This window comes from Acipenser ruthenus, chromosome 43, assembly GCF_902713425.1.
Source record: "Acipenser ruthenus chromosome 43, fAciRut3.2 maternal haplotype, whole genome shotgun sequence".
In the NCBI taxonomy this organism is placed as follows: Eukaryota; Metazoa; Chordata; class Actinopteri; order Acipenseriformes; family Acipenseridae; genus Acipenser; species Acipenser ruthenus.
Genome location: NC_081231.1, coordinates 8,466,740 through 8,493,243, shown reverse-complemented (window position 1 = coordinate 8,493,243; position 26,504 = coordinate 8,466,740). Strand labels below are relative to the sequence as shown.

Genomic DNA, 26,504 nt, shown 5'->3' with positions numbered 1-26,504 from the left:
CCACTGAAACCGCCCTTCTCTCTGTCACCAACTCACTTAAGTGTGCCCGAGCTGCCTCTCTCTCCTCTGTCCTAATTCTCCTCGACCTCTCTGCTGCCTTTGACACTGTTGATCACTCTATTCTACTATCATCTCTTGCTGACCTGGGGATCTCTGGCACTGCTCTGGCCTGGTTCTCCTCCTACCTCTCCAACCGCACTTACCAGGTAACCTGGCGTGGAGCAACCTCCACACCTCACCCTCTCTTGACTGGAGTCCCCCAAGGGTCAGTCTTGGGTCCTCTCCTGTTCTCTCTCTACACCCGCTCCCTGGGCCCCCTCATCGCATCCTATGGTTTCTCATACCATTTCTATGCTGATGATGCTCAGATTTTCCTCTCCTTCCCCACCTCTGACTCCACCATCTCCTCCCGTATCTCTACCTGTCTGTCTGCTATTTCCTCCTGGATGCACTCGCATCACCTCAAACTCAACCTCTCTAAATCTGACCTCCTTTTCTTTCCCTCCTCCTCCCCCTCCTCTGATCTCTCTATCTCTGTTCCTCTGGAATCTACCACACTCTCTCCCTCTTCCTCAGCTAAAAACCTTGGAGTCACCCTGGACCCCTGCCTCTCTTATTCCCAGCACATCTCCACTCTGGCACGCACTTGCAGATTCTTCCTGAGCAACATCCGAAGAATCCGACCCTTCCTCACCAACTATGCTACCCAGCTCCTGGTCCAGGCCCTGGTACTCTCCCGCCTAGACTACTGCAACTCCCTCCTGGCTGGCCTCCCTGCGTCTGCCACCCGTCCGCTCCAGCTCATCCAGAACTCTGCTGCTCGCCTGGTGTTCTCTCTGCCTCGCTTCTCCCACGCTACTCCACTACTCCGCTCGCTCCACTGGCTCCCGATCACCGCTCGCATCCAGTTCAAGACTCTTGTACTAGCCTACAGATGCCTTGATCAGACTGCACCCAGCTACCTCCAGACCCTCATCTCTCCCTACACCCCCACTCGACCTCTCCGCTCCGCCTGCACTAGAAGACTGGCTCTACCTCCGCTACGCTCCCCTGCCTCCCGAGCCCGCTCCTTCTCCACCCTTGCTCCGCAGTGGTGGAACGACCTTCCTACAGATGTCAGGACTGCCCAGTCCCTGACCACATTCCGGCGCCTCCTTAAGACTCACCTCTTCAAACAGCACCTGTAGAACTCCTCTGTTGTATCCTGGGACACTATCACCCTTCATTTAAATATGCTTTATTTTGCTCTTATCTGCCCCCTATTTTACTGCATTTAATCCTGTACCTCAGAATATTGTAATCTCCCAAGTGTTTAATCTGTAGTATTTTGTACTTAATCATATCCTGATGTAACTATCACTACTTAATCATATCCTGATGTAACTTTCACTATTATCTGCTGTATTATTGAATTGTGGTTTGTCACACTTGAGAATTATTGTATTTCTTGTTCTTATTGTATGACTTATATTGTAACACTTGAATGTATTTGTATTTGCTTGCGATTGTAAGTCGCCCTGGATAAGGGCGTCTGCTAAGAAATAAATAATAATAATAATAATAATAATAATAACTTGTGCGGGTGATTTCATAGGTTGTCATGGCAGCGCCGATCATCACGGGAGTGGTTATCCGGGACAAACGCTTCCTTCGCTGGGTCGGAGAAACGCTGGAGTTCCGCTGGCTTCTCAATAAGGATCCCGAGGTATCCAACCTGAATATCTAAATCAATACAGTGATAACAAAGGAATGTGACATCTAAACCTAATGACTACATTAATTAAGCAGTAATACACGACAGGGTGTGTGTGTTATCATGAGGTAATATCACCACGCCTTGGGTGCGTTGTGAGGCACTAGACGAAGTGGAGTCCTTCAACTGCCCAGGAAGTGGTGATATATCTCATGATAACACACACACACCCTGGAGTGTATTATTCCTATTATTAAATTGGGCTGTGAGTGTGTTGTTGTTGGTAAATGAAGAAGACTTTAAACTTTATTTAATATTTGTTATGTGTCTCCCCTTCCACTGAGAGAAGTAGTTCCACAGTAACTAACATTGTTAGATTAACAATTAAACATTGATTTCAAACCGTTTTGTATAATTCTTTTTCGGGGACTTCGATAATAGTTTCTTGTTCATTCTTTGTAGATATTGAACTGGATCATTGTTTCAACGTGTGTGTCTGGGTTTTCTCCAGTAGATGGCGCTGCTGCTGCTGTTGTGACGTTTAGACACGTTTGGAACATTTTACATACCTTGGTGAAAAGAATATTTATCAGATGTGATTGTGTCTCTCTCTCTCTCTCTTTCTCTCTCTCAGACTCTCACTCTCTTCTTCAAAATGTCTGCCCAGCAAGCTAAAACTCACCTTCCCGCTGCACCCAGCCAGCCAATCGGAGCGCCCCTCTTGTCCCCCACCCCCTACTCATTAAATGTCAATGTTGTAGACAGTGTGTGTGTGAGAATCAAATTTTTAGGTTATAACTGATTATAATTATTTATTTATTAGCCGGGATTAATAACCCCCCTCCGGTGAGTTTTAGCGCAGCCTTTCAATAAATAAACGAATAGTGCTTCAATAATGGTTCTCGGTGTGTGTGTCTCAGTCACTTAGTCATACAGAGAGCATTTCAAGTGGAGCGATAAAGTGGAGCGAAGCGATCAAAAAAAGGCGCCAAGTTAGAAGCAAGAACTGTGTGAATCTTGGGCCCCAGCACCTTTCCAAGTGTGCCTATTTGCTTGATGCTTGACAAGATTGGCCTAATTGCTTCTCCTAACTTGGGCTTTTGTGTTTGATATCACCCCTTTAAACAGCTGTTATGTTTTTCTAACTTGTTTTTTTACATTGACAATAGATTATAGATACAAAGTGGACCTCACAGTGCTGTTCACTGCAGATGAGTGTGTGTAAATACAGGGTTTACTGTAGATACAGATCTCTAGATAGATCTGTATTATAGATACAAAGTGGACCTCACAGTGCTGTTCACTGCAGATGTCATCTCAAAAACAGAACACACTTCTCCTTTTCTGCGGTCAGTCAGCTCTGTGTTCATTTCTGAGAAGGAAATACGTGTGTGTGGTTAGTGAGAGGAAGTGAAGGCAGGCAGGGTTTAAACTGAGCCTGAATACTGGAATGCAGCCCTGCACCCCCTGTTAAACTGCCAAGAGGGGATTCTGAAAAGGGGAGATTGAGCTGAGCAGCTTCATACCAAACATGTCCTCAATCATCTTTAGATGACGAGGTCTGCTCTGCTCCTTAGAAAAGTTAACTGTAAAAGAAAACCATGGTAAGAACATGGCAAAATAAAGACAATTCTAGATATGTTTCATATTGTATGATGATAAACTGATTATATACACAGATTCATGTAGAAAGGTAAAGCAGTAGACAAATATGTTGATTTATTTTCTTTTGTTTAGTTGATTATTATTATTATTATTACACTATGTAACACAATTTTTGTTCCTGGGTAGTAAGTGTTATTTCCTAATTGCTTATGCCTCAAAAGTATAGAAAATGGCTATTATTCCCCACAAACTTTGCTTTTGTGACCAGGACAGTGATATTTTGAAATTGACCTATTTCCAATGAGAAAACGGGCGAATTTGTGTCTTTTCGTTCACATAAAGTCAGAAAAAAACAACATATGAATCCAAATTAACATGTATTTATACTAAAGTAATACAAAAATGACTACAAAAGATTTAGAAGTGAGTAGTTTTTCGAGATTTACGATTATACTGTAAATCACTTTCACGAATCAGCCCCCTTGTGTAGTCTCCCATCATGTTCTCGTTATACTGTCCTTGGTAGCGGCGTTCAAAGTCCAGTATATCCTGGTGGAAGCGCTCGCCTTGCTCCTCTGAGTACGCTCCCATGTTCTCCTTGAATTTATCAAGATGAGCATCAAGGATATGGACTTTGAGGGACATCCTACAGCCCATTGTGCCGTAGTTCTTCACCAGAGGCTCAACCAGCTCCACGTAGTTTTCGGCCTTGTGATTGCCCAGGAAGCCCCGAACCACTGCGACAAAGCTGTTCCAAGCCGCTTTCTCCTTACTAGTGAGCTTCTTGGGGAAGTCATTGCACTCCAGGATCTTCTTTATCTGTGGTCCGACAAAGACACCGGCTTTGACCTTTGCCTCAGACAGCTTAGGGAAGAAGTCTTGAAGGTACTTGAAGGCTGCCGACTCCTTATCTAGAGCTCTGACAAATTGTTTCATAAGGACCAATTTGATGTGCAGTGGTGGCATCAGCACCTTCCAGGGGTCCACCAGTGGCTCCCACTTGACGTTGTTCCTCCCCACAGAGAACTCGGTCTGCTGTGGCCAGTCCTGCCTGTGGTAGTGCGCCTTGGTGTCCCTGCTGTCCCAAAGGCAAAGATAGCAGGGAAACTTGGTAAAACCGCCTTGGAGACCCATCAGGAATGCCACCATTGCAGCCTCTTGATGCCATCTCAGAAAAATGCAGATATGTATCCACTTAGGCAGCTGGAACTAAACTGAACTGGTGGGCTTAAGGTCCCTGTATTTATACTACTATTTATATTACTGGAAAGTTCTAGAAAGTTCTAGAAGTTACTCCAAGTTTACTCAGCGCTGAATCTATCTGGAATGTTCTGGAAAATAGGTAAATTTCAAAATATCACTGTCCTGGTCACAAAAGCAAAGTTTGTGGGGAATAATAGCCATTTTCTATACTTTTAAGGTATAAGCAATTAGGAAATAACACTTACTACCCAGGAACCAAAAAAAAAAAAAAATTGTTACACTGTGTTATTATTATTGTGACTGACTTTTTGGGGTTGCAGCATCCCCCAGGAATTATTCATTCATTCATTCATTCATTCATTCATTTATTTATTTATTCAGCTAGATTAACAAAGATCTGTTGCAAAGCTGTGGTGTGTGTGTGTGTGTGTGTGTGTGTGTATATATATATATATATAAAATCATTAATATTTCTGTCAGATTTCTGCTTTGAGGTGTAGGTACAATGGACAAGACTCAATATAAGTTTGATAGACATTCCTATAAACTTCTACTGAACAATATAACATTTATATACGTGTAGATTTATACAGAACAATAGTGTCATTACTATAGTTTTGTACTGTGTGTGTGTGTGTATGCCTGTTTGTGTGTGTGCCTGTGTGTGTGTCAGCACTCTCTGTGTAGAGAAGTGTTTTTAATCTCCTCAGTTGAACAGTGGTTTTACCAGACTAGTTTTTGAGTAAAGTGTTCTTGTTTTCCAGCAGCCAGCTGGTTAACAGAAATTTTATCTTCTTAAATACAATAAAGAAGCTGTTAGATTCTAAGGCACGAGAGAAGGCCTCTAGCTGTGAAGCAGTGAGGGAGGCACGAGAGAAGGCCTCTAGCTGTGAAGCAGGGAGGGAGGCACGAGAGAAGGCCTCTAGCTGTGAAGCAGTGAGGGAGGCACGAGAGAAGGCCTCTAGCTGTGAAGCAGGGAGGGAGGCACGAGAGAAGGCCTCTAGCTATGAAGCAGGGAGGGAGGCACGAGAGAAGGCCTCTAGCTGTGAAGCAGTGAAAGAACCCAGAGTGAGTCTGAAGAGAATGAGAGTGAGTCTGAAGAGAATGAGAGTGCGTGAGAAGGAAGAGTGCATGTGAGGGAGAGTGAGATGAAGACCGTGAAGTGAGAGGGCAGTAACTTTTTTATTATTTTGGAGTGAACCCCGGCCCCAGACAGGGATTCGCTGTTCTGTCATTTTGTTTGGAATCCCATCTGGTCTCCTCGAGTCTTACTTCACTGACGACGCGAGGATCGTTACAATACTTTAAACCCACCCCAACTACTGAGTGGCAGCACATTCCTACATTTCTATTCGAGACTCTGGAGGGTTCATGCTTACAGCAGCCAGCTGGATAACAGAAGTTTAAACTTCTTAAATATAATGAAGAAGTTGTTAGGTGCCAAGTGTAAAAATAAATAATCCCGAAAATGACATCACGTGGCTAATGTTCTGTCAGATGACAAAAAAAAAAGGCATTAGAAATAGGTTTGTGGTCATTTAATAAATAGGCACAGTGGGAGGAACCGATATGTCTACAGCTTCTAAACTGAAGTTTCTACCCTGAGCTCATCTTTCTGAAAGTGTCTCCAGACAGAATGCAGGCTTGTGAAGTCGCTGCACTGATATGTAAGTATTATTGCTGGTGCTTTATTAAACATGCTGCTGATTATCCATCTGGTTTGGGGACAGTTAGAGTGAAAGATTCTGGGTCTGAAGACTTGATCATAATTCAAAATATATATTTTGAGGTGGTGTCTTGTGGAAATGGCATGGTAAAAGCAGAGTGTGCAAGCCAGGTAAATGAAATGGAGTATTTTAAAACATACTGTAGGCATGGTGAAGCAGGGAAGCACATGGTAAAGCACAGGGAAGTGAGGAGCACTGTGTTTTCATGGTAGTGTCATGGTAAAAGTGTAGTAAAACAAGCCAATGTATGGTAAATGAAATGGAAGTGTGGTACTGCATGGTCCATAGTAAAAGTATAACATGGTAAATGACAAGGAAGCATGCTAAAGAATAAAACACTTGTGTGTGCAAGGATTCTAAGATTGCTAAATTGATTGCGATGTACAATCAATTATAGGAACCTGAAAACCAGCGGCTTGTATTTCATTTATTCTATATATATATATATATATTTTGTGGACAATTTTTTATTGTTTTAACATTAGCATAATAGCAAAGAACAATCAAATCGGAATGTAAATATTCACTCTTTGGAGGAGCATGAACAATAAACACACGACTACCAGGTTTCTTTTAAAGGTTTTTAAACGTTTCAAAACAAACATCACATGTGATCCAGTAAAATGCATCACACCAAAATATTCCACATGTACGGAAACATCGGCATCTCCACATGGATGAAACCAAGTGCAGTTTTTATCATTTTATTTTATTGTACATATTTTTTTAAAAAGTCAAAAACAGACGCTTCAGTGCATTCACACACATAACAACTGCTATAAACAAGAATCACACAAATATATACAATTACAGATCATTACACACACATAACAACTGCTATAAACAAGAATCACACAAATATATACAATTACAGATCATTACACACACATAACAACTGCTATAAACAAGAATCACACAAATATATACAATTACAGATCATTACACACACATAACAACTGCTATAAACAAGAATCACTCAAATATATACAATTACAGATCATTACACACACATAACAACTGCTATAAACAAGAATCACACAAATATATACAATTACAGATCATTACACACACATAACAACTGCTATATACAAGAATCACACAAATATATACAATTACAGATCATTACACATACATAACTGCTATAAACAAGAATCACACAAATATATACAATTACAGATCATTACACATACATAACAACTGCTATAAACAAGAATCACACAAATATATACAATTACAGATCATTACACACACATAACAACTGCTATAAACAAGAATCACACAAATATATACAATTACAGATCATTACACGTACATAACAACTGCTATAAACAAGAATCACACAAATATATACAATTACAGATCATTACACACACATAACAACTGCTATAAGCAAGAATCACACAAATATATACAGTTACAGATCATTACACGTACATAACAACTGCTATAAATGGACTCCAGCTAGACAGATTTATACAAAACGCATACAAAAATCAAAAATAGAAATGAATAGAAAGGACAAAAATACACACTGCATTAAAAATTAAGCTGTAATTCTTCATAGATAATTAATCATAAAAGTAATCAATAATCTCTCTAGAATCAGACAACTGTGATTATAGCACAAGCAAGCATAACTTTGAGGTCTGTTTACTGTTAGATATATAAAGATGTAAACTGTGGTGAATTAGACACCACAAATGATTGTATTGTGACTTCTCTTTTGAATTATTGATAACCATCGTTATTATTTGAATTGTCCAATACAAATCTAGGTTTAATAGGGATTGGCTACTGAAGCTGGTATAAATAAGGTCTGCATGCTTTTCACAGGAGATTGGGTCAGACTGGGTGACGTTGAAATTGCCTTTGCTAAAAATAAAGATATGTAAAAAAAAGTTAAGGTGTTAAGGTGCTTTGACTATGAATTCAGGAGCTGCCTGTCATATACATATTTAATATAGGCTAGATTAGAGTGTCTTTATATTATTATATACACCAGCACCAAGTAGTGCACAGCAGTGTGTTACTAACAAAACAAGAGAAGGAAAACCTGATCAAAAGTGTCCGATCACTAGATGGCGCTGTCTCTTACTTCTCCCTGTGTTAGCACATGTTACATGTATGTATGGCAGCACCTATAACTGATGAGCACGGTATAACAATGGTAAAAGCATTGGAAACAGCAACATGACTGTGGTGCTTTTATAAGGGTCTAGTCCCTGACTGTCTCTCTTGTGTTTTTCAGTGCTGACTGTAGTGAGCTCCTCCAGACAGTATGAAGGTAACAGAACAGCTTACATGCATTCACAAAGTGAAGAGATTATCATCCTGATTCCTGATCATCTGTAAAATAAACAGATTCTTGAAATCAGCTTTCATTTTCTTCTCACCAATATAACAATGTAACTTAGTTAAATAAAAAAAAGAATGACTCCAGCAAAAAGCCATACTGTCCTCCACCTAGAGGCTATGTGTGGTTGCTGGAAAGCTTTTGAATGAGAATATTATTTTGGCTAACTGCTAACCAGACAGAATATCTGGATGCCTTTTAAGAACAGTAATCCTCCCACTTATCATAAACATGTTCCCTGATTCATAAAAAGAAAGAAACTTTGACTAATTGCTGCTTGATTGGAAATTTAAACACAGACCACTTTCTATTTTCAAGGCCATAATCATACGGAGAGAGATTCCTCATGAATTCTTTTCAGTCAAAACTAGGGCTGTGTCCGAAAGTTTGTTCGCTAGCCAGGGATTCGAAGATTGTTTTAAACCTTTGAAGGTTCGTCATACGGGTTCACTCACTGTATGTTTTATCCCATCCCAGCCATTTATATGGATTACTTGTAAAATAATAGGATTTTCAATCAAATATAAACAATGCACTATGATGACATCACCAATAAATTATGCAAATGAGTACCATCGACGGTTCGAACCTTCCTTCTGTAATGTGTTCCGAACCTTCAAAGGTCAAATGTACCCTTCTTTGCAGCCCTACTCAAAACATACAAGTAGAGTCTGCAATGGATCACACTGCTGCTATTCTTACTGTATCACAAGTAGAGCCTGCAATGGATCACACTGCTGCTATTCCTACTGTATCACAAGTAGAGCCTGCAATGGGTCACACTGCTGCTATTCCTACTGTATCACAAGTAGAGCCTGCAATGGATCACACTGCTGCTATTCCTACTGTATCACAAGTAGAGCCTGCAATGGATCACACTGCTGCTATTCCTACTGTATCACAAGTAGAGCCTGCAATGGGTCACACTGCTGCTATTCCTACTGTATCACAAGTAGAGCCTGCAATGGATCACACTGCTGCTATTCCTACTGTATCACAAGTAGAGTCTGCAATGGGTCACACTGCTGCTATTCCTACTGTATCACAAGTAGAGCCTGCAATGGGTCACACTGCTGCTATTCTTACTGTATCACAAGTAGAGCCTGCAATGGATCACTCTGCTGCTATTCCTCCTGTATCACAAGTAGGGCCTGCAATGGGTCACACTGCTGCTATTCCTACTGTATCACAAGTAGAGCCTGCAATGGGTCACACTGCTGCTATTCCTACTGTATCACAAGTAGAGCCTGCAATGGGTCACACTGCTGCTATTCCTACTGTATCACAAGTAGAGCCTGCAATGGATCACACTGCTGCTATTCCTACTGTATCACAAGTAGAGCCTGCAATGGGTCACGCTGCTGCTATTCCTACTGTATCACTGCAGAGATGCTGCTGGGGGCTGGAATCTCTCTCCACTTGCAGTTTCCTACTTGATTGTAGGGGAATGTGTTCTAATCCTATCCTATTCTCTGTTTCAGAGGGTCATCCTCAGGCTGTCCTAACCCTGCAGCCTGCCTGGGCACAGATATTCCCAGGAGAGACAGTCACCCTGAGCTGTGAGGTGGAGGGGGACTCTGCTGACTGGAGGTTTAAACAGTACCGAAAGGGTCAAGAACAGGCAGTGTGCCAGAAACCCTCACCCAGCATGGGGAACAGTGTTGGCTGCACAATCAGTACCCCCCAGTATAACCACAGTGGAGTGTACTGGTGTGAGTCTGCATCAGGACAGGAGCGCAGTAATACTGTCACCTTAACTGTATCCAGTAAGTCATTTACATTATAGATAATATTCAGACCCTGTTGAATAATCCTGCACTCGGATTGTCTGAGAGAGTATTGTAAGATACTTATCGGCTTGCTGATTTGAGTAAAGCTGTCTGTGGATCTCCAGTCAGTATGAATTGTTGCTGCTCACATCACTGTTTTCAAGTAGCAGCTGTGTAAGAACAGTATTGCAGCGTGGTGGTTCTGCACTGGAGTAACCTCTGTAGTGTCTTTGCTGCTCCACCTTTAGAAACCTGGTTAATGACGGGGCTCCCGAGTGGCGCATCCAGTAAAGGCTCTCCGCGTAGAGTGCAGGAGTGCCTATAGCCTGGAGATTGCATGTTCGAATCCAGGCTATGTCACAGCCGACCGTGACCGGGAGTGCCTAGGGGGCGACGCACAACTGGCTGAGCGCTGCCCGGGTATGGAGGGCTTAGGTCGGCAGGGGAATCCATGGCTGTGGCCGATAGGGCGCCTGTGGTTCTGCAGTGGAGCTGCCAGATCTGTGTTGTCCTCCCGCACTATAGGTCTGATGGCATTGCTGTGGATCTGCAGTGCGAAAAATGTGGCTTGGCAGGAGCACGTTTCGGAGGACGCGTGTTCCAGCCGCCGTTTCCCGATTCGGCGGGGGGTTGTGAGCGGTGAGCCGAGGATACAGATAATAATTGGGCATGCTAAATTGGGGAGAAAACTTTTGTAAAAAAAATTGGCGATGACTAAATTAAAAAAAAAAATAATAATTAAAAAAAATAACCCGGTTACTGGAGCAACAATGTCAGTGGAAGTGAGAGTTCAAAACAAGACACCAGGGGTCTGGAATACGTTTAAAACAATAACTTTATATAAAAATGAATAAGAAAACATTGGCAGGGAGGAATTTAACCCCCTCCCTGCCAAACCAAACCAGACAATACTAAATAGCGGACGGCTGTCACCAGCCTGCATATAAACAAACACTATACAATATTTACAAAACAAACCAATGACAAACACCAAAACTAATAACAATGCAGCGCACGTATATCTAGGGGCGGGGCTCTCATCACAGCGTCATCAGGAGGAGAACGGCACATTTCTATACAATCGATTCAACCATTTCATCACTCAATATATACAAGATAACAGCCTAATAATCATGAACAGGATCTCCCAGATACTGTAACTCCCTTAACTAGGGATTTCAACATGGAAACAGAACGCTGGGGTAAATCACATACAAATAGAAACACTAAACACTGCCGTTACTTTGTGTTTGTTCAGATGCAGCTCCCTTAGTGTATTCACAACTATACTATGTATGGTGATCGTGTATTGTGCGTCACAGTTCACACGGAAGGAGGGTTCAGAACATAACTGATCAGTAAAATGCTGCAAATCCAAAATGGCTTGTGGGCAATTTATTATGTGATTGTTGTGTTCAGAAACAAACCCTGAAGCATTTGTTAATATTAATTATCATGCACATTCCATTGTTTGTAATACAATATATTAGTATTACAAATATATATCTTTTATGTTTTAAAGTGTATATAATGCATATGAACTAAATACAGTATATACTTAGTAATATCTTGTCTGTAAATATTTAAGAGGTACAATTTCATTCGCTTCCGCACCCCCAGCACCCCTAGTTCCAGCGCCCCTGATCAGATGCCTTGGTGGTGACGTCAGACCAGGAAGAGAATGGACGCAGTACTACGAGTGAAGCGCTGATGCGTGTATTTATTAAATAAAATAGTTAAACAAAACAAACACTGTACAGAAAACAAAACGACACGACGGCCAAAACAGAGACGGACACAAACACTGACACACACACACGTATCACACGGGTGTAGAAGCTGTTTCTATTTTAAGTTCATCCTTTTCTTTACGTTCCACCTCAGAACAACCCTCACCATGCAGCCAGAGATACGGGTCTTTATACATGTGACCATCTCACATTCTGCACGAGAGTTTTTAATTTGCATGGCTGACAGTCAATTTGTCAATAATCACTGACTGCTGACCGTGCATTCTTACGAGCTGTCTGTCAGAGACGAGCTACTAACACCGCCTCTGCCAGACCACATTTAAATCAACAATAATACATGAAATCACCTGTGCTACATAACCCAAGCAATACCTTTTAAATCATAACACAATAATAGACAATAATACAAAATAAATGGGTGATGCTGCAGACTCCTCAATCCTGAGCCGTCTCTCAGCCCTGCTGATCTGAACTCTTTCTGTCTTTTCAGATCAATGGGTGATCCTGCAGACTCCTCCCCAGCCTGTGATTGAGGGAGACGTTCTGACTCTGAGGTGTCGTGTCCGGGGTTATACAGCTACCAGGGTTGTCTTTTATAAAGATAATAAAGTGTTACAATCCAGGGCAGATACAGAGCTGAGTGTGGATCGTGTTTCAGAGAGTGACGAGGGGTCCTACAAGTGCAGAGCATGGTGGAGCTCCTCCACTTACTCTGGTGACTCTGCAGAGGTGCGGGTGTCAGTGAGAGGTAGGTTCATTCTAACTGAGAGAGTCCTCACCCCCTTCTCTGTCTGTAATGTCTCACAGATACATTCACACTGGAGTCTATTCCAGCTGTGTTAATGTGACTGCAGAGGTGCGGGTGTCAGTGAGAGGTAGGTTCATTCTAACAGAGAGAGTCCTCGCCCTCTTCTCTGTCTGTAATGTCTCACAGATACATTCACACTGGAGTCTGTTCCAGCTGTGTTAATGTGACTCTGCAGAGGTGCGGGTGTCAGTGAGAGGTAGGTTCATTCTAACAGAGAGAGTCCTCACCCCCTTCTCTGTCTGTAATGTCTCACAGATACATTCACACTGGAGTCTATTCCAGCTGTGTTAATGTGACTCTGCAGAGGTGCGGGTGTCAGTGAGAGGTAGGTTCATTCTAACAGATAGAGTCCTGTGGCGGAGTGTCCCGCCCATATACTGTATGTATGGGTGCAGATTGGATATAAGAAATTGGTCCTATACATTATTACACTGCAGATTGTGCCGCATTATTATTTCTTTATTTAGCAGACTCCTTTATCCAAGGCGTCTTACAGAGACTAGGGTGTGTGAACTATGCATCAGCTGCAGAGTCACTTACAACTACGTCTCACCCGAAAGACGGAGCACAGGGAGGTTAAGTGTCTTGCTCAGGGTCACACAATGAGTCAGTGACTGAGGTGGGACCACACAGCCTCCCTCCACATAAGAGATTCTGCCCAAATGAAATAGTTTTAAATAGAATACATACCTGTTCACTTTACTGTGACACACACACAGTATGAAACAGAATACCCAAGAAAGACACAGATACTAAACATGTAAGTCATGTGAGTTATATTATTATATTAAAAATCAAAGCAGCAGCAGAGTATCATTCAGAGTGATAATGAGTCATAATTATAAACGCCACACAGGAGCAGCAACACAGCGAATCAGAACCATTGACATGTCAGTAAAAACACAGTGATATGCCGCTGGAGTGCCTTCAATACAATCACATATTAGATTCACCTGCTTTATTAGGAGGGTGTGTCAAAGAGGCATGCGGTCAAGGGAATTGCAAGCAGTGCGCTCCTGCACACTTTTATTATTTACAAACAAACCAAATCAAAAGACTGAAACAAATAAACAGGTCAAACAAAACCCTACAAACACTTCAAAATAAACAAGCAAAACCCTACAAACACTTCAAAATAGACAAGCAAAACCCTACAAGCACTTCAAAATAAACAAGCAAAACCCTACAAACACTTCAAAATAAACAAGCAAAACCCTACAAACACTTCAAAATAAACAAGCAAAACCCTACATACACTTCAAAATAAACAAGCAAACCCCTACAAACACTTCAAAATGAACAAGCAAACCCCTACAAACACTTCAAAACAAACAAACAAAACCCTACAAACACTTCAAAACAAACAAGCAAAACCCTACAAACACTTCAAAACAAACAAACAAAACCCTACAAACACTTCAAAACAAACAAGCAAAACCCTACAAACACTTCAAAATAGACAAGCAAAACCCTACAAACACTTCAAAATAAACAAGCAAAACCCTACAAACACTTCAAAATAAACAAGCAAAACCCTACAAACACTTCAAAATAAACAAGCAAAACCCTACAAACACTTCAAAATAAACAAGCAAAACCCTACAAACACTTCAAAATAAACAAACAAAACCCTACAAACACTTCAAAATAAACAAGCAAAACCCTACAAACACTTCAAAACAAACAAGTAAAACCCTACAAACACTTCAAAATAAACAAGCAAAACCCTACATACACTTCAAAATAAACAAGCAAACCCCTACAAACACTTCAAAATGAACAAGCAAAACCCTACAAACACTTCAAAATAAACAAACAAAACCCAACAAACACTTCAAAATAAACAAGCAAAACCCTACAAACACTTCAAAATAAACAAGCAAAACCCTACAAACACTTCAAAATAAACAAGCAAAACCCTACAAACACTTCAAAACAAACAAGTCAAACCCTACAAACACTTCAAAATAAACAAGCAAAACCCTACAAACACTTCAAAACAAACAAACAAAACCCTACAAACACTTCAAAACAAACAAGCAAAACCCTACAAACACTTCAAAATAGACAAGCAAAACCCTACAAACACTTCAAAATAAACAAGCAAAACCCTACAAACACTTCAAAATAAACAAGCAAAACCCTACAAACACTTCAAAATAAACAAGCAAAACCCTACAAACACTTCAAAATAAACAAGCAAAACCCTACAAACACTTCAAAATAAACAAACAAAACCCTACAAACACTTCAAAATAAACAAGCAAAACCCTACAAACACTTCAAAACAAACAAGTAAAACCCTACAAACACTTCAAAATAAACAAGCAAAACCCTACATACACTTCAAAATAAACAAGCAAACCCCTACAAACACTTCAAAATGAACAAGCAAAACCCTACAAACACTTCAAAATAAACAAACAAAACCCAACAAACACTTCAAAATAAACAAGCAAAACCCTACAAACACTTCAAAATAAACAAGCAAAACCCTACAAACACTTCAAAATAAACAAGCAAAACCCTACAAACACTTCAAAACAAACAAGTCAAACCCTACAAACACTTCAAAATAAACAAGCAAAACCCTACAAACACTTCAAAATAAACAAGCAAAACCCTACAAACACTTCAAAACAAACAAGTCAAACCCTACAAACACTTCAAAATAAACAAGCAAAACCCTACAAACACTTCAAAATAAACAAGTCAAACCCTACAAACACTTCAAAATAAACAAGCAAAACCCTACAAACACTTCAAAATAAACAAACCAGCACCCCAAAGCTTTCCCGTGTAGAATGCTTTATGCTTCTTACTGGCACTCTGCACTCTACCAAACATTCCCATCACAATAAAAGAGGGGCCTGTGATAATGTCAGTAAAGGGAATAAAAAGATGGGGTTAAAAGCGCTGCTTAGTATTCATTTGTTGTCTGCTTCAGTCAGAAATGACTGTCATATTAGATATTTAAATAATGAATCCCTCTGAGTACTGAATGCAGTGCTGCCCCCTGGTGGTGACTCCATTGCCACTGCATTGCTACTACAGTTCAGCTACAATGAATTGAAATATGAGAATATTTCATATATTTACAGACTATAATCAGCATTTCTACCAATTTGTATTTCAGCCTTCTGTTAAAATGTCATATTCTGGTTACTCCATTGATAGTGCACACTAACAGTATCTCTCTCTCTCTCTCTCTCTCTCTCTCTCTCTCTCTCTCTCTCTCTCTCTCTCTCTCTCTCTCTCTCTCTCTCTCTCTCTCTCTCTCTGCAGTAGAGATCCTAATTCTGTCATCTTCTCTGTTTCTACAGAGCTGCCCCAGACTACACTCACCCTGGAGCCTCCATTCCCAGAGATATTCACCGGGGAGACAGTCACTCTGAGGTGTGGGGTTGAGGGGGGTTCTGCTGGCTGGAAATATCTCTGGTACAAAGACAGTGAGGACACTCCACTGCTCCAGACTGCTGGACGCAGTATAACTGGTGACAGCTACACAATCACTGCAGCTGCTGTGTCTGACCAGGGCCAGTACTGCTGTCGAGGGCAAAGAGGAGATCCACCACGTTCCTCTCAGCTCAGTGATAAAGTGACATTAACTGTGTCTGGTGAGTTTATTAACACAGCGATCCTGTTACACTGACTGTGTCTGGTGAGTTTATTAACACAGTGATCCTGTTATACTGACTGTGTTTGGTGAGTTTATTAACACAGTGATCCTGTTACACTGACTGTGTCTGGTGAGTATTAACACAGCGATCCTGTTACACTGACTGTGTCTGGTGAGTTTATTAACACAGCGATCCTGTTACACTGACTGTGTCTGGTGAGTTTATTAACACAGTGATCCTGTTACACTGACTGTGTCTGGTGAGTTTATTAACACAGCGATCCTGTTACACTGACTGTGTCTGGTGAGTTTATTAACAAAAGCTACTGTAAAATGGACTAATTGCTGCCTGATTGACCACAGACCTCCACTTTTTATGTTTGTGTTCAACGTCATAATCATATTGAGAGAGATTCCTCATTAATTATCTTCACTCAAAATATACAAGTAGAGCCTGCAATGGGTCACCCTGCTGCTATTCCTACTGTATCACAAGTAGAGCCTGCAATGGGTCACACTGCTGCTATTCCTACTGTATCACAAGTAGAGCCTGCAATGGGTCACACTGCTGCTATTCCTACTGTATCACAAGTAGAGCCTGCAATGGGTCAAACAAGTCATTAGTAGAATATCATCTTGAAGAGGACGACTTTGTAGACTTGAAGTCATTTATAGTCATTTGAAATAATTTAAAGTTATAATTTTTTTTTTTACTGAGTCATTCAAGATATTTAAACACATTTAAGGTTTTTCATAATTCCTAGTAATGGCTGTTATAATGACCTTTTATTATGACAAGTAAACAAAAGTAATTCCAGTAGATTCAAGTCATTTGTAGTAATTATTAACAATGTTCTAGTAATTATTTTAATAAAGCTAATCAAAGATATGAAAATTGATTTTAAAAGCCTGGTTTAGCACTTAAAGGGTGTGTGCAACAAAACCCACCCTTAGCTCTTCATCACCACAAAGGAACATGGATCTGTAGAAATGCACCACACAGGTGGATGGATGCAGGGACAGACAGACCCCCCTTAAATATCCAGGATCTGATATTCTCAGTAACCTGAACTAAATAATGGTAATAGCAAGTTTCATGACAGCTAGAGAGCTGGTTCTCCAGATATATGCAACAATGTAAGAGTGACAGACAGATGCCCCACCTCTATATCTTAATAATCTGATAGGCTCAATAACTTCAGATAAATAATGTTTACACCAAACTTCATGACAGCTGGATGAGCGGCTCTCCAGATATAAGAACACAATGTGTATGATGGCCTCCCCAGCACAGCTGCAGTGTCTGCAAACACTGACAGTCAGCAGTGTGGATCCCCTTGTAATGCTTGTGTTCATGAGCTATCAGTTCCTATGATGCTGTGTCTGTCATTAACCCAGCTGGTGATGCAATCCCCTGTAAATGGGAGAGAGTGGGAGCGCTCATCTGCTTTTATCCATAGATCTGGAGAAACTCTTATCCAATTGTCAAGAAACTTGGTACAAAATTAAAATAAACAGACTATATTACATGTAGATCATGAATAATGCAATACAAGCTGTATTACCCTAGCTTGTATAAGACAGCATTATAATACATTCATACTAAAGTCTGATATTTAAATATACATGAAAATGATGCTTCACTGACAGTGAATACAAGCCATGCTGCTAAGCCTGTGTGTCTATCTTTTCTTCTGCTCTTTGCTTTCTCTATGTTCTATTCACATGTCTGTTCAGTTGTATTACATGCATGTTTTAACTGTGAGAATCTGCCTGTGTACAAAGCTCCTTGTGTTTGTACTAGTTATGTAGGACTGGGGTACAAGGCTGCCCTGGGGTACTGTGTGGTGTCTCATATCTGAATAACCACTAATCCAGATATACGAATCAGAGAAAGTGACACTGAGATGTCAGGTTCAGGGGGATTATCTGTTCACAAACACACACTGGGAAGGTATTCATGTCCCTCTGGGATACACATGCACATGTAAAGTAGCTACATCATAACAAGTGGTTTTAAAAGCACAATTACAGTTATTTGGCTGATTATATACTGTGTTTTAATTAATTTAATTTAAAAAAGCAAATTCCTGTTTATCATTAAATGCCTCTTTCTCTCTCTGATTCCTTAGAGCTGTTCAGCACACCCACTCTGACAGTGCTACCTGGTGCCTCAGTGTGGGAGGGAGAGGCTGTGTCTCTGCAGTGTGGGGCTCACATAAATAAACAGGGCACACAGCTGCAGTACCGCTATAGCAAAGACAATGGGACTGTGAGAGGAGCGGGATCACAGGATCAGCACTCAATCCCAGCGGCAGGGCTGAGAGACACAGGGAGATACCAGTGTGAGGTGGAGGCAGCAGGGACGGGGCTGAAGAAAAGGAGTGCTTCTGTGTCACTGACTATGAGAGGTGAGTTCAGTCTTCTCTTTAAGAGATCTTAATGGACTTCAGTGTTCCCCGCTGTAAATCAGTACAAGAAAAAAAATGTATTTTCTAACTCCTGTTTGCAATAGGGTGGCCATCTGGCTCCAGATTTACCGGACGCTTTGAGACAGAACGGATTTTCAGAATTCCCCTTAAACTGAAAGTAATTGATGTATAAATTAGCTACGCCTTTGCTGAGATTAATCCTGTGGCAGGATTGCTGTGCTGAGCAAACAAGTCACACTGATCAGCTGCTTCCCATCAGATCTATAATGATTTGCTGTGGATGAATAGATGAGAAACGGGAGGATGCTTTGCTTGGGAGAGTATTTGCATATTATTGGTGATTGAATATCGATGAACAGAAAATAAATAGCGACTAAGTGGCTGCAAAATATAAATACATAATAATAATAATACAAATACATCAGCATTTTATTCATTCTTATTCTAATTATACACTTATTTGATGCACGTGGTAATTAAGCACCATTATTCACTTTAGCAAAGGTGGAATGCTTCATTTACACATTCATCGCTTTCAGTTGAGGGACACGTTTGAAATCCCGTTCTGTCTCAAAGTGTCCTGTAAATCTGGAGCCAGGTGGACACCCTAGTTTGCAACCGCTAGCAATTATAAGACGGGCCTCCATTATGATCACTCGCTATCCTAATCTCAGTTTCAGTCTCATTTGTTTCTGATTTCTGATTCTCTTTTGTACCTGTTTGTCAGCTGCTGTAAATATTCCTGTCTGTTTTGCACTTGTAGTGATTGTGGAGCGTGGCTGGCAGTGTGGAAATCACAAAAGAACAATACGATTCGAAAATAATTCAAAACAAAGTTTTATTAAACAATTCCAGGAAAAGTGAACAAACAAAACAAAATCCTGCCTCGCTTCTCTTCCCTCCCTGTTAGTACAGGACAGCTTTACACACAATTTATCAAAACAATCCCTTTAAGTACACACAGATTTATTTATTTATTTATTTATTTATTTATTTATTTATTTTCCAGCATTTGTAGCAACTCCAAACTCCTTTGTTGACCTCTGTTCCCTTGAGGTTTAAATATTCTGCTAATTAACAACTATCAATGATTAAATAAAACGCCTGTTCTCAGTGGTTTGTTAATCTTATTATATCATTAACACAGGTAAGTCTTTCAATACTTAAATTGAAGAAGGAAACTATGAAAAAGACCTAGGAGTTTATGTTGACTCAAAAAAAATGTCATCTAGACATTGTGGGGAACCTATAAAAAAGTCCAACAAGATGCTCGGATATATTGTGAGAAGTGTTGAATTTAAATAAAGGGAAGTAATGTTAAAACTTTACAATGCATTAGTAAGACCTCGCCTAGAATATTGTATTCAGTTCTGGTCACCTCGTTACAAAAAGGATATTGCTGCTCTAGAAAGAGTGCAAAGAAGAGCAACCAGAATTATCCCGGGTTTAAAAGGTATGTCGTATGCAGACAGGCTAAAATAATTGAATCTGTTCAGTCTTGAACAAAGAAGACTACGCGGTGATCTGATTCAAACATTCAAAATCCTAAAAGGTATAGACAATGTCGACCCAGGGGACTTTTTTGACCGGAATAAAGAAACAACCTCCTACCTCTCCAACCGCACTTACCAGGTAACCTGGCGTGGAGCAACCTCCACACCTCACCCTCTCTTGACTGGAGTCCCCCAAGGGTCAGTCTTGGGTCCTCTCCTGTTCTCTCTCTACACCCGCTCCCTGGGCCCCCTCATCGCATCCTATGGTTTCTCATACCATTTCTATGCTGATGATGCTCAGATTTTCCTCTCCTTCCCCACCTCTGACTCCACCATCTCCTCCCGTATCTCTACCTGTCTGTCTGCTATTTCCTCCTGGATGCACTCGCATCACCTCAAACTCAACCTCTCTAAATCTGACCTCCTTTTCTTTCCCTCCTCCTCCCCCTCCTCTGATCTCTCTATCTCTGTTCCTCTGGAATCTACCACACTCTCTCCCTCTTCCTCAGCTAAAAACCTTGGAGTCACCCTGGACCCCTGCCTCTCTTATTCCCAGCACATCTCCACTCTGGCACGCACTTGCAGATTCTTCCTGAGCAACATCCGAAGAATCCGACCCTTCCTCACCAACTATGCTACCCAGCTCCTGGTCCAGGCCCTGGTACTCTCCCGCCTAGACTACTGCAACTCCCTCCTGGCTGGCCTCCCTGCGTCCGCCACCCGTCCGCTCCAGCTCATCCAGAACTCTGCTGCTCGCCTGGTGTTCTCTCTACCTCGCTTCGCCCACGCTACTCCACTACTCCGCTCGCTCCACTGGCTCCCGATCACCGCTCGCATCCAGTTCAAGACTCTTGTACTAGCCTACAGATGCCTTGATCAGACTGCACCCAGCTACCTCCAGACCCTCATCTCTCCCTACACCCCCACTCGACCTCTCCGCTCCGCCTGCACTAGAAGACTGGCTCTACCTCCGCTACGCTCCCCTGCCTCCCGAGCCCGCTCCTTCTCCACCCTTGCTCCGCAGTGGTGGAACGACCTTCCTACAGATGTCAGGACTGCCCAGTCCCTGACCACATTCCGGCGCCTCCTTAAGACTCACCTCTTCAAACAGCACCTGTAGAACTCCTCTGTTGTATCCTGGGACACTATCACCCTTCATTTAAATATGCTTTATTTTGCTCTTATCTGCCCCCTATTTTACTGCATTTAATCCTGTACCTCAGAATATTGTAATCTCCCAAGTGTTTAATCTGTAGTATTTTGTACTTAATCATATCCTGATGTAACTATCACTACTTAATCATATCCTGATGTAACTTTCACTATTATCTGCTGTATTATTGAATTGTGGTTTGTCACACTTGAGAATTATTGTATTTCTTGTTCTTATTGTATGACTTATATTGTAACACTTGAATGTATTTGTATTTGCTTGCGATTGTAAGTCGCCCTGGATAAGGGCGTCTGCTAAGAAATAAATAATAATAATAATAACAAGGACCAGGGGTCACAAATGGAGATTAGATAAAGGGGCATTCAGAACAGAAAATAGGAGGCACTTTTTTTACACAGAGAATTGTGAGGGTCTGGAACCAACTCCCTAGTAATGTTATTGAAGCTGACACCCCGGGATCATTCAAGAAGCTGCTTGATGAGATTCTGGGATCAATAAGCTACTAACAACCAAACGAGCAAGATGGGCTGAATGGCCTCCTCTCGTTTGGAAACTTTCTTATGTTCTAATGTGGTGATGACCTCTAGTGGTTCAATACTGTAATTGCACCCCGTTACAGTGCCCAGACATCAACACTGACATAAATCATGGGAAAGTGATCCTTCTAATACAGAGACTGATACTCCCCATTTACCACTCTCCCACACTGTGTGATGTTATATAGAACAGAGATGTTATATAGAACACTGTGACAAAGCATATCTATTTACAGTAAATGCTGTCCATTTTAAAAATAATCTCATTGCTTTTTTTTCAATACCAAGAAAAAAAGATGTATTTAATGATTTGAGAGCTTAAACTCATAACTAACATTGTTGTAAGTGAGGACTGAACTCATTGTGGTTCATAGCGGTATTTGAATGACTTGCAGATTATCAGTGCAGATATATCTAAGGGGAGGGGAGGGGGCAGGGTGCTGTGGGATGTTTCAATTTCCTGTTCTTGTAGCTTGTTCCTGTCTTGACTGAAACATTTGGTGTTAACGATAAGGAGCCTCTATACTCCAGCACTGTCTCTGTCTCTCTAAGGAGCCTCTATACTCCAGCACTGCCTGTCTCTCAAAGGAGCCTCTATACTCCAGCACTGCCTCTGTCTCTCTAAGGAGCCTCTATACTCCAGCACTGCCTCTGTCTCTCTAAGGAGCCTCTATACTCCAGCACTGCCTCTGTCTCTCTAAGGAGCCTCTATACTCCAGCACTGCCTCTGTCTAAGGAGCCTCTATACTCCAGCACTGCCTCTGTCTCTCTAAGGAGCCTCTATACTCCAGCACTGCCTCTGTCTCTCTAAGGAGCCTCTATACTCCAGCACTGCCTCTGTCTCTCTAAGGAGCCTCTATACTCCAGCACTGCCTGTCTCTCAAAGGAGCCTCTATACTCCAGCACTGCCTCTGTCTCTCTAAGGAGCCTCTATACTCCAGCACTGCCTCTGTCTCTCTAAGGAGCCTCTATACTCCAGCACTGCCTCTGTCTCTCTAAGGAGCCTCTATACTCCAGCACTGCCTCTGTCTAAGGAGCCTCTATACTCCAGCACTGCCTCTGTCTCTCTAAGGAGCCTCTATACTCCAGCACTGCCTCTGTCTCTCTAAGGAGCCTCTATACTCCAGCACTGCCTCTGTCTCTCTAAGGAGCAGGGGGCTCTTTGGGAATCCCACTCTATGGAAGACTCTGGTTCTGATTGATTTGAGTATCTTGGTCAGACAGCTTCACAATCACTAACCTGTCTTCATGTCATCTTTTCATAGCTCTGTTCTCCAGGGTGACTCTGACAGCATCTCCAGGAGCCACAGTGAAGGAGGGAGAGGCTCTTAACCTGACCTGTGAGGCAGCAGTGAACAAAACCCCCCACCCTGAACTCCACTACACCATTGTGAGAGACGGGGAGCCTGTGACTAACAGCACTGACTCTGCACTGTACAGCATAGCCAGCACTGAGAAGAGCCACACTGGGAGCTACACGTGTGCTGTGGAGTCACAGGGAGTGAGGAAGAGCAGCCAGGAGCTACACATTGAAGTGGAAAGTAAGATTACAAACCCGTCCTAAATGACTGTCCTTGATGATTGAAAGTGATCTCACAGTAAAATAGGTCACATTGTGATCCCATTATATTCCCATTCCCTGAAGAAACAGAATAAACAGACCACAGAATTACCAGCGATTACAACACAATGGATTGAATGATTATTACAATCCACTTCCGAAATGCAATCACTAAATTTATATTTCTTTGTAAATGTGAACCCATTATATTCCTGTGTGAAGAGATAGAGCCTAAACAGACTGCAGAATTACCAGCAATTACAACACAATGGATTGAGAACAAATACTGCACAGTACAGACACTGTTTTTATACTTTGCAAATTCAGTGGTGTATATTTCCCACTAATGTTTTAGATTTAGAGTGGCAAGTTGAAGGCTGTTCCTATAGAGCGAGTGTGAGCAGGGTAATGTTCTTGAATCCCTATCAGCTCAGTCACAGTGTATGGAAGTCACTCGCACACACTCATACTGTACCTTCCTTCCCCCAGCGTCCTGGCACAGCGCTGTTGCTATTGGCTACAGAGTGAGCTTCACTCTGATTCATTTCATTGTGTTCACTCTGCTGCTCCTTCAATACTGCAGGATCCAAGGTGAGACTCCCAGTCAGTGCACACATTTCACCTGGCCTGTCACAGCACACATGCAGGCTTCTTCTTAAACAGCACAGCCCAGTCTTAGGGATAGTTCATTAAGAATCATTATTTCATCATTAAACATGCACAGCTCATTTACAAAATAAACATTTTGCAAGTTTGTATTTATTTTTGTTAACACAATTATAAGAAAGAAACTGAACAATCTGTATATATTTTTCCAGGTTCCCTGTGTCTCGCTGGTGGTAAGTCAAGGTAAGTCAGTATTATCCAGTATGTGTACAGACAGGGGGCAGCACTCGCTATCTCTACCTGTCATCATCCTTTACAGCACTGAAAATGGAGATGGAAACTTTCTGATTAGCTCTTTAAGAATCCCTCTTACAAACTCTAACAGTGCCCTTCACTTAGACCTGTGTCCTAAGATGCTATACGGGGTTAATTTGGCTTTTTGGTTTCCAGATGATAAAGATCTAAAGCTTTGACATATTTGACTCATAATCTTTATTCTTTGATTCTTCAATCTAGAGTATTAATAATAACCCTTTGTCAGTAATGTCACAAAGCTGCTGCCTCCACACAGTGTCTTTACAGTTGATACACAGCTGCTCCTTACCCTGAAATGCACTCTTTGATTTCAATGGGACTTGATTCCTCTGAAGCAAGTGTCATCATCCTTTAAAGCTTTTGTTATTGCTGCAGTTAAACTCTGAGCCCTCCTTGTGTGTCTCTGACATCTGTCTCAGGAAAACCTCGGATCAGGATCAGGAGCAGTCAGCAGAGGGGATTGAGCTCTCCAGCCGTGTGCAGCACACTGGAGTGGAACTGGAATAGTGCTGCATTACCATAGACTGGAGTGGAACTGGAATAGCGCTGCATTACCAGAGACTGGAGTGGAACTGGAATAGTGCTGCATTACCAGAGACTGGAGTGGAACTGGAATAGTGCTGCATTACCAGAGACTGGAGTGGAACTGGAATAGTGCTGCATTACCAGAGACTGGAGTGGAACTGGAATAGTGCTGCATTACCAGAGACTGGAGTGGAACTGGAATAGAGCTGCATTACCATAGACTGGAGTGGAACTGGAATAGTGCTGCATTACCAGAGACTGGAGTGGAACTGGAATAGAGCTGCATTACCAGAGACTGGAGTGGAACTGGAATAGTGCTGCATTACCAGAGACTGGAGTGGAACTGGAATAGTGCTGCATTACCATAGACTGGAGTGGAACTGGAATAGTGCTGCATTACCAGAGACTGGAGTGGAAGTGGAATATTTGAGCTTGTGTTTAGTACACACTAGCAGCTGAGCTGATAATCGTATTGTTGTTATTTTCTGAAAACAATAAAGCGTTAATACTGCCTTACAAAAAATGACTCAAAGTGTTCTGAAGTATACGGAATGTGCGGGTGATGTCATCGGTTGTCATGGCAGCGGCGATCATCACGGGAGTGGTCATCCGGGACAAACGCTTGTGGATTTAGAATAAAAAAAATAATATGGAAGACCAAATTCTAAAGTGCATAGAAATGAAACTGCTGAGGATGAGAATTCATTGCAGAATGAAATGATGAGGGCTCAGAGGTTTCAGTTAAAATCCCACATACACACATATACAATATATACAAATTCATGACAACACAGGGAGAATATATCTCATACATAATAAAGACAATTCATCTATATAATATTAGAAAGAAAGAAAATAACTCTTCTAACCCATCCCCTCCCTCCACCCCAACCTTAAAATAACTCTTCTAACCCCTCCCCTCCATCCCTCCACCCCAACCTTAAAATAACTCTTCTAACCCCTCCCCTCCATCCCTCCACCCCAACCTTAAAATAACTCTTCTAACCCCTCCCCTCCACCCCAACCTTAAAATAACTCTCCTAACCCCTCCCCTCCATCCCTCCACCCCAACCTTAAAATAACTCTTCTAACCCCTCCCCTCCACCCCAACCTTAAAATAACTCTCCTAACCCCTCCACCCCAACCTATAGAGTAAGGCCCTAACAGCAATTACAAAAAAAAAAAATACATCACAGTATCTAAACCTGTCTAATGATTAACTGTTACAATGCCGTAGCTTGTTTCACTCACTTTGTTTTGGCTGCATTGTCGTCATATTTTTTTAAATGTGGGTTGTGACAGATATTCAGATAAATTGTAACATTGAAGAGGTG

The 26,504-nt window shown here is 41.6% G+C and overlaps 1 protein-coding gene across 1 annotated transcript; it reads left to right on the top strand.

Annotated features, from left to right (window-relative positions):
* The first annotated feature begins 1,600 nt into the window (after positions 1–1,600).
* On the top strand, positions 1,601–25,245 carry LOC117969066 (Fc receptor-like protein 5). Its single transcript, XM_059011993.1, has 11 exons — positions 1,601–1,705; positions 2,328–2,457; positions 8,477–8,512; positions 10,063–10,347; positions 12,592–12,849; positions 16,233–16,526; positions 18,661–18,939; positions 23,429–23,704; positions 24,214–24,315; positions 24,543–24,573; positions 25,065–25,245. Exons 1-11 carry the CDS (start codon positions 1,601–1,603, stop codon positions 25,150–25,152), a joined length of 1,884 nt encoding a protein of 627 aa, XP_058867976.1. The 3' UTR covers positions 25,153–25,245.
* Positions 25,246–26,504: the final 1,259 nt, after the last annotated feature.